Genomic DNA, 16729 nt, shown 5'->3' on the forward strand with positions numbered 1-16729 from the left:
AATTACATGCACTGATGTATTTCAATAGGTGGTCAGTGAGCCAATTTCTTACAGACGTTTGTAGACATTAGCTGTGGGGCAATTTCAGCTCCTTGTCTCCACCTTGTGATATCTATGCGTTAATGCATCATCATGGTTGTCCCTATTCATTTATAGCGATAGAAAATACTGTGCATTGCAGTAAATGGGTTACAGTCAGTAACTATAACCCCCCAAAGTGCATCTATATGATGGGGTTTGAATGTGAGTATAAAATAGACGCATGCATCTTCAACTTTTAAACTACCCAGTTAGTGTATAGTGACCTTTCTGAAATTCACCACCTACCACCTGTAACCTGTAAATACTTTACCTGGTTAAACACGTGGTAGATTCTGCGCTCCAATCAGAGGCGTCTAGGCGTTTCCTAGGCAACTGAACCGGTGTTTATCTGCGCTCGAGCTGTGTGTTCGTATTAAGTCTGAATAGGTCTGTGATGGCTTAACACTGTCCTATTAGAGTTCATGCCTGGGTATTTCATCTAATACTACAAACACGAGCCTCCGAGATCTTTAAACGGTGCGTACTGACTTTATTTCACTGAATTCATCCATGCTGTCTTTGAAGGTTTAAATTAGTCTAGTACTCAAAATATCTGGAGTTGGACCAGTGTGGACTGTGTAACTGCTAGTGTACTAGCTATTAATTCTTCTTTAGCATCAGATATACAAGCCATGTATTAATATATGCATTTCTACATATCTCAATTTTAACCAGAACACTTGATTCACTAAGAAAAAGTGGACCTGCAACTATCAGGCACATTTCTAAACTTTTTAAAGGCAAAACATATGTAATAAATGTGCTTTCTTTAACACTTGTCAGATCTAACAAAGAAAAGGTTGCAATGATAATTTGACAGGTTGGATAGGTATAATAATTTTAGCTGGAGACAAATAAGCTATATAGTATGAGGGCTTAAGATAAATAATTAACACAAGCAAGCAACTGATATTTCCTTACAAATGTTACAGGATATGTATCACCATCAATACAGTCTTCTTTTTTTTTCAGAACTAGCACCAATTAAGATATTAAGAAGTATAGCTGAGGACCTGCAGCATATTTGCATATTTATCAGGTACATTTCAAAAGTTTCCAAAAAACAAGTTCTTTAATGGCAAATGTCAGCTATAACACAAAAAAAATGACTATGATTGACAGGGTTAGAGGTTTCATTATGGATGTCCATGTGGAACGAAATGTCCAGACCCTCAGACCAGAGATGCCAGCTGTCTTTGATGGCATGAAGCTGGCTGCAGTAGCCACTGTGCTGTACATCATAGTGCGCTGCCTCAACCTAACAAGTCCTTCAGCAGCCCCTAAAATCACCTGTCGAAATACACCTCTTAATCAGTACCTGCTCAAGTCCTGCTCTATCCTAACAAAAGAGTGAGTCTTCACATGTATTGCATATATTGTTCCAATGCGTAGTTGATCTTTGATGTTTAGTTGATGCTTTGGAGCGACTTAATCATTAAGCTACTGTAATTTCCTTAATGTTAGAAACTAGGGCTTCTTAGGGGTTAAGTTAAATTAAGTAAAGTGTATGAGATAAAAAGAAACCCATAACCTTTAGCCAAACCTTTATCAATTGGCCTAGAATCTGATACAATCAAAAATAATATATTTTTGTGTTTGAAGGTATGTTCCACCATTACTTTGGGGTAAGAGTGGACATTTTCAAACTGTGCTCTATGGAAGGATGGGTCGATTGTCCTCTCCTCAGCCCTGTGGCATGCGCTTGTTTCTTCCAATGCATGATGGAGCTACAGCCACGTTTGACCTTTTTGAGCGAATTGGTGATCATGTAACAGGTGGTAAGTTTATTTATTTAAACCATATCAAATGAATACCATACAAATATTCTGGAAGATGACCAGGTCTAAGTGATCCAAAAATCCAAACAGTATGTGAAAATATGAGCATGATGCTTAGAATTTATCACACTGGTTAGTACACATTACAGCTTGCATTGCCCTCATTTCAGACAATAAGAGCTTATGCATACATTACTAATATACTAACAAAGTTTAGTAGGTATTGCAACTGAGTAGGATGTCAAACCTCCTTTGTCCTTCAGAATTGCATGAAACCAGCAGGAAAGGATTTGCAGATCTAGCTGTGAATAGACCTTTCTACCTCATTCCAAAAATGCATGATAAACTAGAGATCCAACAATTCATCCCTTGTGACATGGTGTATTATTATACTGGAGTGTCCAGAGAAGTGCAAGTGAAGCTTTAGAACTCACTTTCAGAGTAGGATGTAGTCACTGGTCTAAAATGTAGAAAAGTCTTCAAAAGTGATTGAATGAAGAAGTTGAGTAAACAAGATTTACATTTAAATGATTTGTGTGATTGCTGAGGGGCTACATAAAAAGGTCTGTGGTGGGCAATCTACGATGTTAGTCAAGTTACCTCCTAGAGGTCTGGCTTGTAAGACAATGGTTAAACCCAGCAATTTTCAGATATGTTGTGATGTCAGGTTCTTCATAGGTAACATGTCTGCTTATATATACAATCTCTACACCATCACACTGCCACCAGTGGTCTCAACCCCAAACAGAGAAACTCTGATTTCTGATCCTTCCATAAGTATGTTTCAAAAGGAACCTGGATTCACCTGACCAGGCATTCCTTGGTGGTCCAATTCCATTTGATATTGCACTATAATTTTACACAGTTTTGCACATGTTCCACAAGTATGAAAAGACCACAAGCACAGCAGAACTGCTAGAACTGGCTTTCCAAGCACACATGATTGCAATGCTTAAAACTGAGGTCACACAAGACTCAGTTAAACATGTAACATATTAAAGAAAATAAAACAATGTATGCCTGCCGTATACCACACAACACAGTTGCATGATCAATATGTTTGTACAGTTTAAATAAAGGTAACACTAAATGTCAAAACGTTCAATTCATACTTTTAAGGGCTGTAGACTGCCAGTTCTGAAGTTCCGGTGTGTTAAGAGGGTCTTTGAGGATCATAATGGAGATCTGTGCAGCACATGGCTAAATGCTTGTGTGGTGTATGCTCGCAGATGACATAACCATGGTGATCTGCCCAGGGATCGGTAACCACAGTGAGACGCATTATATCCGTACCTTTGTGGATTACTCCCAGAAGCAGGGCTACAGATGCGCTGTACTTAACCACCTGGGAGCTTTGCCAAACATTGAACTCACCTCCCCACGGATGTTCACCTATGGTAAGAGCACTGTTGGTGTAATAAAATACCTTCATGGGAAACAACTGTTTGGCAAGCTTTTATACCTATGTCATCATTACGTTGGTGGACAGGCATTCTATTTTGTCTGGGTGTCTGGCTATTTGATAAATGCAATTCTACAGTCTGAAATATTTGGAGAGGTAATGATGTAACACTCTAGTAATAGGTCTAGCAGTCTTTATTTATTTAACCATATATAGCTATCACACAGGGAAGAAAACTCTAGCTATTATGAACATTCCTTTTTTTATACACAGCTAAGACATTCCCATTTTTGGATACATCTGTGTATTTCTGTGCTACAGGCTGTACCTGGGAGTTTTCAGCCATGGTTAGCTACATCAAACGTACATTGCCCCAGACTTGGCTCATCGTGGTGGGCTTCAGTCTAGGTGGGAACCTTGTGTGTAAGTTTCTGGGAGAAAACCAAGCCAATCAGGACAGGGTTCTGTGCTGTGTCAGTGTCTGTCAGGGCTACTGTGCTCAGAGGTCAGTTTTTAATTCTTAGTGCATAGTGCATCTGTTTAAGGAATGAATATGACTTTTGTTTTTCATCAGCGATAATTTTAAATGCAATTCATATTCTCTTTCTTTTTTTTTCAGGGCCCATGAAACATTTCTACAGTGGGGCCAGTGCAGGAGGATTTATAACTTCTTCATGGCTGACAATATGAAAAAGATCATCCTGTCCCACAAGTAAGCTTTGATAAATAAAGGAATAAAACAAAAGAAGGCATGTGGACTAGGCTTTTATAAAAAAAAATAATCAGGGGGTAGTATGAGATACTGTCATCATACTAGAGTTGATTATTTTTCTGTGACAGAATTTTCTGTCTTTCATTCCTCCAATCCCAGAGCAAATTCATACAGTTTACAAATTTATATTAGAAAGACTGATATTTGATATCACTTAGTCACTATCAGATATAAACAGTCATTCCCTCATGACTTACATGTATTATATACAAGAAAATCTACACACACTGACATTACAGAGAAGCTGTAAACAACAGATTTGCCAGAGTGACCATTATACATTTTTCTTTGTTAAATAACAGCAGATTTTTTAAATTTGTTTTTTATTTTTTATTATAATTTTTGTTAACAGATGCTTTACAAGTCCTTGTGAATTAGTTATTCTATAATTACAATATAGGAACCATCACATGTATGAACAAGTATATTAATTTACACCGTAATTTACTTCTTCTGCTGCCACTACTATTTCGATCCATGTTGTTATAGAAAATATTCAACAATCGTTTGGTGGAAAGTATAAAAACGTCTATGTGTAACTGTTTGAGACACTGAATGTGATTATAATCATGCCTAGAAGTAACATTAGTGTGTTCACTTGAAGAAAAAGCTTGTTTGGACCACAGTCCTGCAAACTGGACGTTGGAGATTTAAGATGTCTCTACATGGCCACATCTCTTACGCAGATTGATGACCGCATTATGAGGTACAATCTGATTAAAGCCTTTCCAGTTTAATTACAGATCTTTTTTAATCAGCATGTGCTTTGGGTGCATTGGTGTCTTTTAGTATTTTGTGTGTTTGTGTCTGTTTTAGCTGTACAGAATATTTGAAGTTAGTCTTTTTCAAGAACAGCTTTACAACAAGGGGATGATTTACTAAAGCATTTGGAACAAGGAAAACTCCTTTGCTGACAATCAGCGTATTCATGATCCATTCATGCTCATGTCATGGCAAGAATATCTGCTAAAGCTTTAAAGCTTTGATAGTGTATCCTCTTTAGTTTGTGTATGTTACTGCCTGTCTCTCACTTATTTTTCCTCAGAAAGTTTCATGATCATAATTCTTTAAAAGAATTCTATGAGAAGGAAAGCTGTGTCCATTACATTCACAATGTAAGTAAAGTGTATTATTAAAAAGAGATCAGAATAGTTATACTCAATGTTATTGCAAGTAATTTACTTGGGACAACAATAACGGTTATGTCATTTATCTTGCACTTGTCAGGTTAACGTCCCACTTCTCGTGATTAATTCATCAGATGACCCGCTTGTCCATGAGTCTCTTCTGACTATACCTCACACCCTAGCAGGTAATATTTCCAAAAATTTAATAATTAATAAGAAAATGTGTCTCATATAACATTTGTATTTAAAAAATAACAAACAAACAAACAAAAAAAGCATTACGTATATTCCAAAGACTAAATCTATCAATAAAAATGCATAGAATATTTATTTCAGTCAGCATTGTACCAATAGTAAAAATGCAAAGCGTATAAGAGCCATTTTCCCCCAACACTCCGTTAGACAATCAGTTTCCAAACTCAGTCTCTAAACTGTGTGTGTTGCATAAGATCTGCTCAGATGCTCGTGTTGAATTTTTCAGGGCCATGCGATCCATTTGCCCCTGTGTGATTATTTATTAGATGCTATGCACGGTCTGTGCTTCCGTTCTCCCGACAGATCTTATCAGTCAATGCGACTGAGATCAGATTATGTCCTGTCTGCGTGTCCCACAGGAATTTGCACTGTGACCTAAAGTATTTACAGACACCAAAGCCATTTTATCCATTTCAATGGATATCACGTACTTTCTATTTTCTGAGTATAGGCAGATCATTTGCAGACAGACCTCCTTATCTGTATGATAAAGTTCCAAATAAATGTCATATATAAATATACAGCTCTGATTACTTTTTTTTTTTTTTTTTTAGGTTTATTTACTTTAACCTAATTATTGAGCAGCAGGTGTTGGTGCTGATTCCCTCTAAGGATTCACTTGAGTACCTTTTCTCCAGAGTGCAGCTTTTCAGATCTAATGCACTCCGTGGTACAGAACGAGTGCAGTGAGATGACAGGAAGCTTCAGAGTGTGTGTTTTTTAACCGCTGGGCCAATTGTCATGTTACAGCTCTCATCTCTCATTCAGCATGCCTTTTGTCAGGGGCTGCATATGGCTCTGTAATCACATGTCCATTTACTTCCATCCTGCACAGAGGATAGCTGTGACACTCAGGGCTAGAAAGAGATAGCTGCACCCCAGTACATGTGACTTGACTTGAGTGTTGATGGGTTTCTTTCAGCAAACTGAAAGACAGGAAGCACTTTGGGATCTAGGATAAACTGTAAAGCCACGGCCTGTGAATAGATACCCTCTTTAATCAAACCTTATGCGGTATTGCATTATTATATGTAGTATTTGGCAGGTACATACAGTACTAATACCAAATTTACTAAACCAATCTTGATCCCCATAGAACAAAAGGAGAATGTAATCTTTGTGCTGACGCAGCACGGCGGGCACATGGGCTTCTTTGAGGGTGCCATGCTTTTCCCTCAGCCTCTTACCTGGATGGACAAAGTCATCATCAAGTATGCCAATGCCATCTGCCAGAGGAAGAAGGAAAACCCGCATTACCACCAAGCTTTGGACTGTACAGAGCTCAAAGGCAAAGCTTAGCAAAGGCAAAATTCCACGGCAAGCATGCTCCTCTTTTCACTCATAAGTGTAACTAAAATGCATTCAATGTCTGACTCACTTTTCTAAGTGTATACTGAACACAAAGTGCATTTAAAAAATTAATTGTAACCTTCTTTTCTTTTAATAAGATGGAAACATTAATACAATGACTTGTTGTCTAAAAATGCACACTCAGTGGTAGGAGGATCTGTGGCTCTGAGATTGCTGCTGCTACTCTATGCAGGCTGGTAATGAGAAACTGATTCTTAGAAGATGGATCTGATGAGATTGAAATTCAGTTGGGTTTTTTTTTTGCTTTCTGCTTTCCTTTGACGGTGTCACCCTCTGGTGGCTGTGTGGCAGAATGTAAAGGATTTCACTTTGAAATGCCACCAAGCTGTTGAATTTTTGCTGTAATGCAGTTTAAAGAGAAGCAAACTTAGTTTATGGATTTTTCACAACATTAAATGTAACTATAAATGGATAAAAAAAGACAAAACAATTAGCTTGATTATTGTAACTCTGTTCCATTATACTGGTCCAGCGCTGATTATTTTACTATAACAGCATTCCCTGTCGTGTATTATTCTTTACACGGGATCAGATTTAAACTAAAATAGATCAATTTTTTGACTCAGATTCCTAAGTGGACATAGAATAGGTCAATATTTTGTGCCCATTTGTGTCCATTTTGTTACTTACAGTGGAGTTAAACTCCAGAAAAGACAAGTCAAAAAGTATATCACAATAGAGTTTTTTTTTTCTTTTTTTTTTTTATTATGATTACAATCTACATCATTCAGTGACTAAGTGGACAGTTAAATGCATCAAGCATCTTTGACCATCCCAAGTCCTTTACATTTGTACATAGATCTTTATGTAAATACAGCTACATGTTCTTGTGGTTCAAACTGTTAAAATCTTATTGTGCTGTGGAACAAGCTTAATAATGTAGTGTACACCAGGTACACAAATAAATTGTTAAAATATTCATGAAAAGTAAACTATTTTATATGACTTTTTTTTGTCTTTGCTTTTAACTGATGTAATTCCACTAAACAGATATTGCATAATTACCTCATTCCATCAGGCCAATTATATCAACAGTCAAGAACCTAGGACATTTTATGTAATCTGATTATTTATCTCATTTCACACTGCTTAGTTCACTTTGGATATCACTAACAAACACACTTATTTTCACGCACTGATTCTGTATGCTGTAAATCATAAAAACAATAAATCATACACAGTGCCTACAGAAGGATGTCCTGAAAGCTGTCTATTTCAGTCAAATAGTTTCGCTGCTGTTGCCTTGCCGTCGTAGTTGGGACCCTTCCCTTCAAACTCTGCAGGCAGGGTTTCAGCATCAAACTCCTTGTAATAGCTCTCCAGTTCTTCTCCATGGACAAATACCTTCAGACACATAAAACAGACAAATGCTCAGTCAGACCTTTACAATGCAACAGTGTTATTATACTAAGAGGAGTTTTAGAGATTCTCAGATGCTCACCCTCTCTAGGAGTTTGCTCTTCAACAACGGCTTGACCACGTTATAAGTGGTAGTGAAATACCAGGGCTGGTGGATGAAGTGCACTGCTTTAAAGCGAGCAGGAAAAGAGTCCTTGTCCAGGGAAGAAAGAGAGATACATTCAGAACATTGGAGTTCTGAAATTTTGTTGATAATTCTTATCATTCAAATATAATTTCTGTCCTGATTTAATTCAAAACTCCACCCTGAAACACTTAAATATATTTAGATTGAAATATTTGAGATGGATTTAGTGTTTAAGGTGCTAATTTTTCAGTATGTGCTCAATTCTATTTATTCCCAGGAAAAGATTATCTGCAGTTATCTGCAGTGTTGTCATCACAAGGGGACATTTCTAGTCAGGTTTGCTCCTAAAAAAAGAGAACAAGACCTTCTTTTTTTCACCCACTATTTTCTATTGATGATCCTACATCATATTAGTGAGAAATCCAAAACAGAACTAAATAATGTAGACAGCAAAAATTGGACTCAACATCCCAGAATGCAGTGCAGCTGTATGACAGAAGAGATCCAGCTAATGAAAGTTGTTTCATTTGGAACCTGATTGTGCAGATGACGGGGTAAGAGGTGGTCAGAAATAAAGTGATAAAGACTAAAAGCACCAATGCAACAGTCTCTTTAGATGGAAAAGAAGCAAAGGCTAAATTCCACTGGCAAAATTTTTAGCAGGTATTTGAACAGCATTGTGGGTAATGCAGAAAACTATTTACCTAATTGAAAGCACACCAACATGCCGATTAATGAAATTCTAAATATGTAAACTTGGACAGCATTACAAATTAAGTATTGGATGCTTTTGAAGACCAATATGAAGGTTCTTCAGGGTGAATTTTTCCTTCAGGAGAAAACGGTAGAGCAATAAGGTACTGTATGTGCAAATGTTTTAGAAAACTGATCTAGAATATTTAAAGTGCCTGATTTCTGAAGTTGTGTAAATACAGTTTAAATACAATACACATGCCACATGTTCTGGAAATTACCTGAAGCATGTCTACCATTTTTTTCAGTTCTGTGGGCTTCATACCAGATGCCTGTTGCATAGTGAAGCCTTTAAAGTTCTCAATAATGCAGAATCCGTTGATCTGAGTCTCCTCATTCTCCAGCAACTTTTCAAGGATCACACAGTAAGCTCGGATGATCTACAGCAAAAAAGCTACAGTTTTTCTCTTGAATTTCACTTGAAGTCAGCAAATACACAACATTTAAGAGGAATCATTTTAATACTCACCCCACTTTCCTGAAAGTGAGAAACTTACAAAATATTTCTTACCTCATCAAAGGTGATTTCTTCATAATCCCAGTTTTCAATGTTGAAAAGCAGTACTACACGGCCATATTTGTCTCTACTAGAGAGGATCCCTGGGTAACCGGCTTCAATGGTGCTGCGTACAGCCTCCGGGCTTAAGTTCTCAAAGAGCTCAGGGTAATCTCGTCTGAAGCGCACGTAACCTAAAGCAAGTAACAGTTCTATCGATCATGTTTTGCTCCACCGTTCTTGACTCCAGACACTGTACATTGCTAATTACAGAGGACTATGAATGCCATATGACCTTTACTATTAGGATTGTTAGGATTCTCACCCTTCATTAGCTCAAAAGCTCTGTTCACATCATACTTTCTGGCCCGAATGAACCTAATATACATGGAATCAGGGTTCTCACTGAACATGTCATGGACTGCTTTGGCCAGATCATCTCCACTGTCCGCCTTCTCTTTAATGATGTCCTTCAGTTCCTTCACCGCTGACACTTTTTTCTCCTCTGTCTCATTCAGCTCATCTTTAGCCTACAATGACCAGTAAACATCACAGCTGTATATAAAACAGTGGTTGCAATGGAAATAGATGGAAATAATAAAATAGATGTTGAAACTAATATCTCATGAAGATAACAAGCACTGTTGTGAGTCTGTAAACATACCTTCTGCACAGTGTGGTCAGGGAGCTTGGCACAAGGTCCAAACACTGGCCCGTGGTCTTTGACCGTGAGGCGCTCCAATTTGGCCCTAAGTGTCTGCTCTTCCTCTGACACCATGCGGAACGTTCCACCCTGCACAAAGACACCAGCTCGGAAAAACACACTAATCCAAAGCCGTTGTTCTCCTCCTTGAGCAGGCCCAAATAATGACCATAAGTATGAAGAAACACTAAGCTGGCTCACATGAATTCAGTAAAGCCTGGGTAAAAAAAAAAGGGAACTATTCTCGGAGATCACAGCTAGCAGCTTCTACTGTGCATTCAGAGTGGGAAATTCTGCATTACTTTAGAATACTATACTATACTATACTATACTATACTATACTATACTATACTATACTATACTATACTATACATGTTGTTCTGTTAAAAATGAAAATAGCTCAGCTTTTTTTTTTTATTTTTTTTATTACATGTAAAAGTGAAATTCCAAGGATTTCATATAGGTGGGATTAGATTACGAATACTATTTGCACCAAGCTCATGATTAGTCTTTTATATCAATAATACTGTATACATCATGATAGGATAAACTAATCCTGATTCTCAGCACAATTATTTTCAATTATTAAATATATATTAAATATTCATAATTTTAACAATTATTAGTTTCTTCAACCACTCCGTCCAGGGTGTATCCTGCCTTGATGCCCAATGACGCCTGAGATAGGCACAGCCTCCCCGTGACCCGAGGTAGTTCGGATAAGCGGTAGAAGATGAATGAATGAATGAGTTTCTTCAACCTTTCACTGTCTCTAATCATGTATTGTTTAGTATATTATATAAAGAGAGTGAGGAACAATAAAGAAAAATGTACTTACAACAATAGCCATTGATCTAGAAGAAAAGAATAGTCTTGAGAAAACTGGAAGTAGTACCAGGATAGTGCCTTTATAGAGCGTTCTTATTGCACCTAATAACAAAATATTAATTAGTATTGATTAAAAAAATTCAGGTATTAATCAGATAAAAATCAAACCTATATAGTAGGTCACTCAGAACAAATCTCTGGTACATATCCACCATGATGTGTCTCCAGTATAAACCTCTTTTCAATGCAAGTATCAATGCCTTCAAAATATTTACAATGCTTAATAATTCATTATAAAATCTTACAATCAAACTGACCTTACATTCACAACCTGTTGGACTATTTACATATATTTCTACTCTCCTCTAATACAACTTTTTATTCATGCCATTAGAAGAAATCCCAATGCAATGTGTCAGTAAAATCTAGCACACAAAACTGCTAAGCTTTCTCATGACTTACCTCACACGTCAACAACACTGTAGTGAGGAGAGATTTTGCCGTCTTTGTCCATTTGTAGTGGTACCACCTCCCTCTGGATTAACACCATCGCACAAGATTACGAGGAGCAAAGTTTATGTTAATAAGAACAAAAATAATTGGAGGAAAGTGAAACGAGTGACCAATAGTAATCAGTTTAAAGATGTGCACAATTACATTGAACCAAGGATGGCTTCATTTACCCAAATCCTAATGTGAACTACCAAAACCCGAATCCTTGAGGTCGTTAATCATTCATCTTCAGAAAACGTTCTAAGCTGGTCAGGGTCACAATGGATCACATGCTCAGTTGCCACTACAAGTGCACATTTATATCTGCCAAACCATCAATAATATGATATATATATATATATATATTTATTTACATATATATATATATATATATATATATATATATAGATAGATAGATAGATAGATAGATATACACATATACATACATATATATCATATTACTGATGAAAAATAAATAATTAAACTGGGTTTACTATAGTCTAAACTCTAAAATTCCATTCTTTCCCATGTTATGTCATTACATTTTTCCTCCTGAAGCAAGAAGGAACAGAGCTGTAATCCTGTAAATCAGGATTTAGCCTATCAAAGAGGGGGACTGTGTGTCTAAGGCCACGGTATTGGCAGGACAATGCTGTTCTCTGTGCTGCCCACAACTCTGGAAGACACGTGTAGGACACTCCGTCACCAGGGAAGCTGGACTTGGTGTACAATAGCTAGAAAAGTGAGCTGACACAAAGCATTTAACCCTGAAAACTAAGCTGCTTCACTGAAACCCTTTCAGTGAAGCAGCTTAGATTCGAAGCGAAGAGCGAAGATTCTTTGCCTATTTATTGCTTTGTCATGTTGTTCAGGATGCAGCACAGGATGGGTAAGAATTTCCAGCTTTAAATTAAGCTGCTATAGCATAGTTGCAATCTGTAGCCCTTACAGTGGAGGCGTCAGAAGGATTTCATACAATCAGGTGTTGTTTGTAATTCCATTCCAGCTGAGATCAAGACTGCTAAATATCCAGCTTGTGGCTCAAAGGTGAATGAGAACTAGCTTAGAACATTACAGTAGTGATTAAATCGGAGGTGAAGTTACTGTAACTTCTACATGTTTCTGATGTATACAGGTAATATGTATACACAATATATATCAATTTGTATATAACAATATATATGCATTTGATTTTTAAAAGATTTAAGATTCTATGCTAATTCCCATCTCCCATCTAGCACTGCTCGACTAGTCCCAAAATCTCTCAGGGTTAAAGATACATATACATCAAGACTCTTTTCTGTTCTGGAATAAACTTCCCTGAGATGTTGAAACAGCTGAGTCACAGGTGAAGACCCACCTCTTCCTGAAACAGTTAAACTAGAACTTATGTTTGTTTGATGTTGTTTATCCTTTGGCACAGGCCCTTTCTGGTGAAATCCTCCCGTTTTATTCAGGCTTGGAACTGGCAGCGATTTAGCTCTTCGGAGGCTCTGTTAGCTCCCTGCCTGGGAATCGAACCTGGGCTACAGCGAAAGAACAGGATCCTGCCCCCTGGACCACCAGGAGCCTTATCCATGTTTGTTTTATGTGTTTATTAAAAATAAACAAATAAATTGTGCTATAATTCAGAATTTTAGGCTGACAGTATCCAAAGTCTGTAACCTTGTGAACCAGTGCTAGTATATTCACTGATCAGACTCCAAAGCACTTCTGTACGTCACTCTGGATAAGGGAATCTGCCAAATGCCGTAAACGTAAATGTAATAGTGGACAGTGAGCATAGGTGTTGGGCTTAAAGGACAGTTGACAAATGTTTTATTTATAATACCTCTCAGACAGCAGAAAAATTATATTATATTACTTAAAGCAATCAACACCTAATAGTTTGACAATAAAGCAAAATGATTAAGACAAAAGACAATATCAAGTAGGATGTAACATTTAATAAATGTATATTTTATATAATTATAAATACTCTACAATCTTTATCAAATGTACACGAGTTACATCATGTCTTAAGATAAAAAAAAAAAAAAAAATCACAGTAACCTGACATTTCATATGAGATCAAGTGTACACAGTCTGTGTAATGTAGTTTGGAGGTCATTTTAAGAACATTTGTCATTACTAAAGCAATGCAGCTATTCCTTGTGCAAAAAAGGAACAGAAACAGCAAACTGGCTAATTTGACTGTAGCCATGAACTGCGACAACCATAAAGATGAACAAGGAATTTAAACAAATTGCTTGTTTTGAACATTTTAAAATGTCTTAAATTGTCTTAAAACTGACAGACTATAATGTTAGTAGGTTACCAGTAAGGTTGGCCAAAGTGCTACCACTCAGACATACCCACAATCTCCTATAGATTCATCACAAAAGGAAAGTCTGCCTCCAGCCCACACAGAAGACAGATGCAAGGTCAGTGTGGTTTCAGTCCAAGTTTCAATGCCATACAGGTCTCTCATTCATTGCAGTCAGTTAAACTATCAGGCCAGTATTCATCCTGCATGTAGTGCTCCAGAGATGTCGAGTCAGTGGCTGGATCTGAGTTTTGAGGCTGTAAAGATTTTTCCCACTCCTCCTCCACCAGCTTGTAGAGGTCCAGGGCAGCAAGAGCATCTTCCACAGAGCAATGGCCAGTGCTGTCATCCTAAATAAACAAAAAAATACCATAGACATATTTTATAAGAATAACCTTGTGCTTATACTTGCACATGGCTGTTTGCATTTGAGAGACATTTTTCTTTACTGAGCGGTCATGTATGTGTATTGTGTGGGTAGTATAAGGACCATGAAGTAACTAAAAAACCAAACCAAAAACAGCAAATCAAAATTTCAAACAAAAACGATATCACTACAAGTAAATGTGAAAATGCAAGACGAAATTGGAAAGAGAAATGGAAAAGGGCACGCACGTAAGAGATCAAGGAAAACAGAGTACTAAAAGGATATCTACAGTACAGTGAGAAATATGGAGCCTAAAATTAAACTTCTGATGATTTTAATTGTTAAGTATCTAAAGGGGTGTATAGAGAACAAATTCAATAAAGTGCAATTATGTTTCCTTGTGATGTTATACACAGTGCCATCAACAGGCGTGTGAAGCTTAATAAATTACCCACCCTTTTCTGCTTTTATTTATTTTATTAATTTCATGTTGAAATTTTCACAGTTATGGTGGGCTTTTTGATTTTGCTACTGTGTTTTTAGATTGTTAACATGTTTTGAATGTTCACGCCAACAAACAAAAGTCATATATTTAAACATTAAGGCTACTCATTGTATCCATCATATTATTTACCACTAGTGTGGATTTATTTTCCATGGCATTTGTATTTGTCTTAGTAAAGAAGACGAATAATTTGTACCTGTATGCTCCTGTTGAGAAGACCCCTGGTCAGTTTCTTTAGAGATATGCATCCCGAAGAAGCACCATACAACTTTCGCAGCAGATGAGAAGTAGAAGTGTCCCTAACTACGTGATCCGGTAAGCTAATTTTCAGGACAGCAAAGTCGTGTAACAGAGCGTGACCGATTATTACTTTCCCTTTAATGATCTGCAAAATCTAAGACAGAGTTAATGTTAGTTAATACTACTAATTAATATTTACAATTTGAACAAAAAGCACCAATTAAACTTAAAGATTAAATATTACACATCACACAATAAATGTTATTACCAAAAACATCTGCAACACCTGCAGTGCAAACCATCTAATCATTTAAACGTACAATTAACTTTGTACCTCATTTCTAGCTTCTTCATAGGGCAAAGCATTTATCAAGTGCTCCTTTTTAATGCCGCTCCACCGTGTTCTGTAGTCTGTGACAGGCCGAATAGGAAGGACATACTTGTCATAGATCACAGTTCCAGAATAATTTAACAGACTACACCGGGCCAGTTCACTGAACTGTCCATTTAGACCTGTCCCCACCATCTCACAGTCCATGGCCAGCAGCATGGAGGGCTGGACATCAAAGCATGGAGAACTCCGGCCACTGGTGGAAGGACTGATTTCTGATGAGAAACCACTGTCCACATCACAGCTGTCACTCAGTGAACCTGTACATTCTGGTTCATTCATATTAACAAGGGTTTTGATCCTTTTTTCCCTCATAGGCTGTGTGCCTTCCAGTGAAGAGTATGAGGACCCAAGCTCCAGCTTTCGTTTGAGTCCCTGGCAGATATTCTGACGTCCCATGATACGCTTCTTGTTTTTTTTACTGGCTTTTCCTCTGGATGTTTTTGTGAATACTGAGCAGAGAGCAGAATCAGTGTTGAGACCACATGTAGTCTGGGCAGCCATGCTGTTACTGAGAGCTCCTAATGCTGACATGACTAATTGGGCTACAAAAAAACAGAAAAAAACAACAGGACAATGACACGTTGGAATATCTTCATACGTAATTTGATCATTTAATTATTAAATAATACTTTAAAATAACTAGTAACATTATAGCTAGAATGTTATCTACCAGTGAGCTCCATAGTCTAAAGATCCATCAGATGACAGTTTAAAGGTGTGCAATATAATCAGAAATATCTTAGCATCGTGGCAAAAATAAGAAAGACGAGATAGGTCATTTATTCTTGTTTTGGACTCCAGATAAATCAAAGGATTTGTTTTTATACCTTTTTTTAGACCACGATGACGACAGCAGCAATCAATTACACGCACATAGGTTGCTTAGTTATATGATATAAGATATATGTAGACACTTATGTGAACCAGTGATGTGTTGTAAATAAAGTACATGTTACTGTTTCAAAGTAAAGTACATGTTACTGTTAATGTAAGTGTGTATTTTGGGAATATAAGGTGAAAACGTACCTCTACAGTAGACACGTGTATTCGGCAACGAGTTGAGGAAACCACGCAGCAGCATCGGCTAACGTGATTGGTCGTTTTTTTACGAGCTCTGATTGGATGGTTACACTTGAACCAATCACATCCAAAAGCAGCGTGTAAATTTATTTTATACTAATGATATGAAAAATAACAGTTATTATTATTATTATTGTTGTTGTTGTTGTTGTTGTTGATGTTGTTGTGGTTATTGTTATTAATATCATTATCATTAGGCGTCAAGCCCCGAAGGGGCGTAGACACCTATTGTTATCGTTAGTTTTCTTCTTCTTATTATTATTCATTCATTCATTTTCTACCGCTTATCCGAAC

The 16729-nt window shown here is 37.0% G+C and overlaps 3 protein-coding genes across 3 annotated transcripts; 1 reads left to right on the forward strand and 2 right to left on the reverse strand.

The window, feature by feature from the left end:
• Positions 1 to 470: 470 nt before the first annotated feature.
• Positions 471 to 7556, forward strand: abhd2b (abhydrolase domain containing 2, acylglycerol lipase b). The gene is made up of 11 exons (XM_060885205.1): positions 471 to 558; positions 1054 to 1120; positions 1204 to 1431; positions 1684 to 1859; positions 3089 to 3256; positions 3583 to 3766; positions 3881 to 3973; positions 4638 to 4739; positions 5079 to 5148; positions 5261 to 5345; positions 6512 to 7556. The coding sequence occupies exons 3-11, from the start codon at positions 1220 to 1222 to the stop codon at positions 6712 to 6714; spliced, it is 1293 nt and encodes a 430-aa protein (XP_060741188.1). The 5' UTR covers positions 471 to 558; positions 1054 to 1120; positions 1204 to 1219; the 3' UTR covers positions 6715 to 7556.
• Positions 7557 to 7744: 188 nt separating this feature from the next.
• Positions 7745 to 11557, reverse strand: rlbp1b (retinaldehyde binding protein 1b). The gene is made up of 8 exons (XM_060885204.1): positions 11515 to 11557; positions 11063 to 11154; positions 10186 to 10314; positions 9847 to 10051; positions 9537 to 9715; positions 9247 to 9405; positions 8228 to 8338; positions 7745 to 8130 (listed from the first exon to the last, which is right to left on the reverse strand). The coding sequence occupies exons 2-8, from the start codon at positions 11072 to 11074 to the stop codon at positions 8002 to 8004; spliced, it is 924 nt and encodes a 307-aa protein (XP_060741187.1). The 5' UTR covers positions 11075 to 11154; positions 11515 to 11557; the 3' UTR covers positions 7745 to 8001.
• A 1950-nt stretch (positions 11558 to 13507) lies between these two features.
• isg20 (interferon stimulated exonuclease gene) lies at positions 13508 to 16487 on the reverse strand. The gene is made up of 4 exons (XM_060884985.1): positions 16382 to 16487; positions 15296 to 15897; positions 14918 to 15115; positions 13508 to 14199 (listed from the first exon to the last, which is right to left on the reverse strand). Exons 1-4 carry the CDS (start codon positions 16434 to 16436, stop codon positions 14011 to 14013), a joined length of 1044 nt encoding a protein of 347 aa, XP_060740968.1. The 5' UTR covers positions 16437 to 16487; the 3' UTR covers positions 13508 to 14010.
• Between the last annotated feature and the right edge of the window lie 242 nt (positions 16488 to 16729).

This window comes from Tachysurus vachellii, chromosome 13 (genome assembly GCF_030014155.1).
Source record: "Tachysurus vachellii isolate PV-2020 chromosome 13, HZAU_Pvac_v1, whole genome shotgun sequence".
In the NCBI taxonomy this organism is placed as follows: Eukaryota; Metazoa; Chordata; class Actinopteri; order Siluriformes; family Bagridae; genus Tachysurus; species Tachysurus vachellii.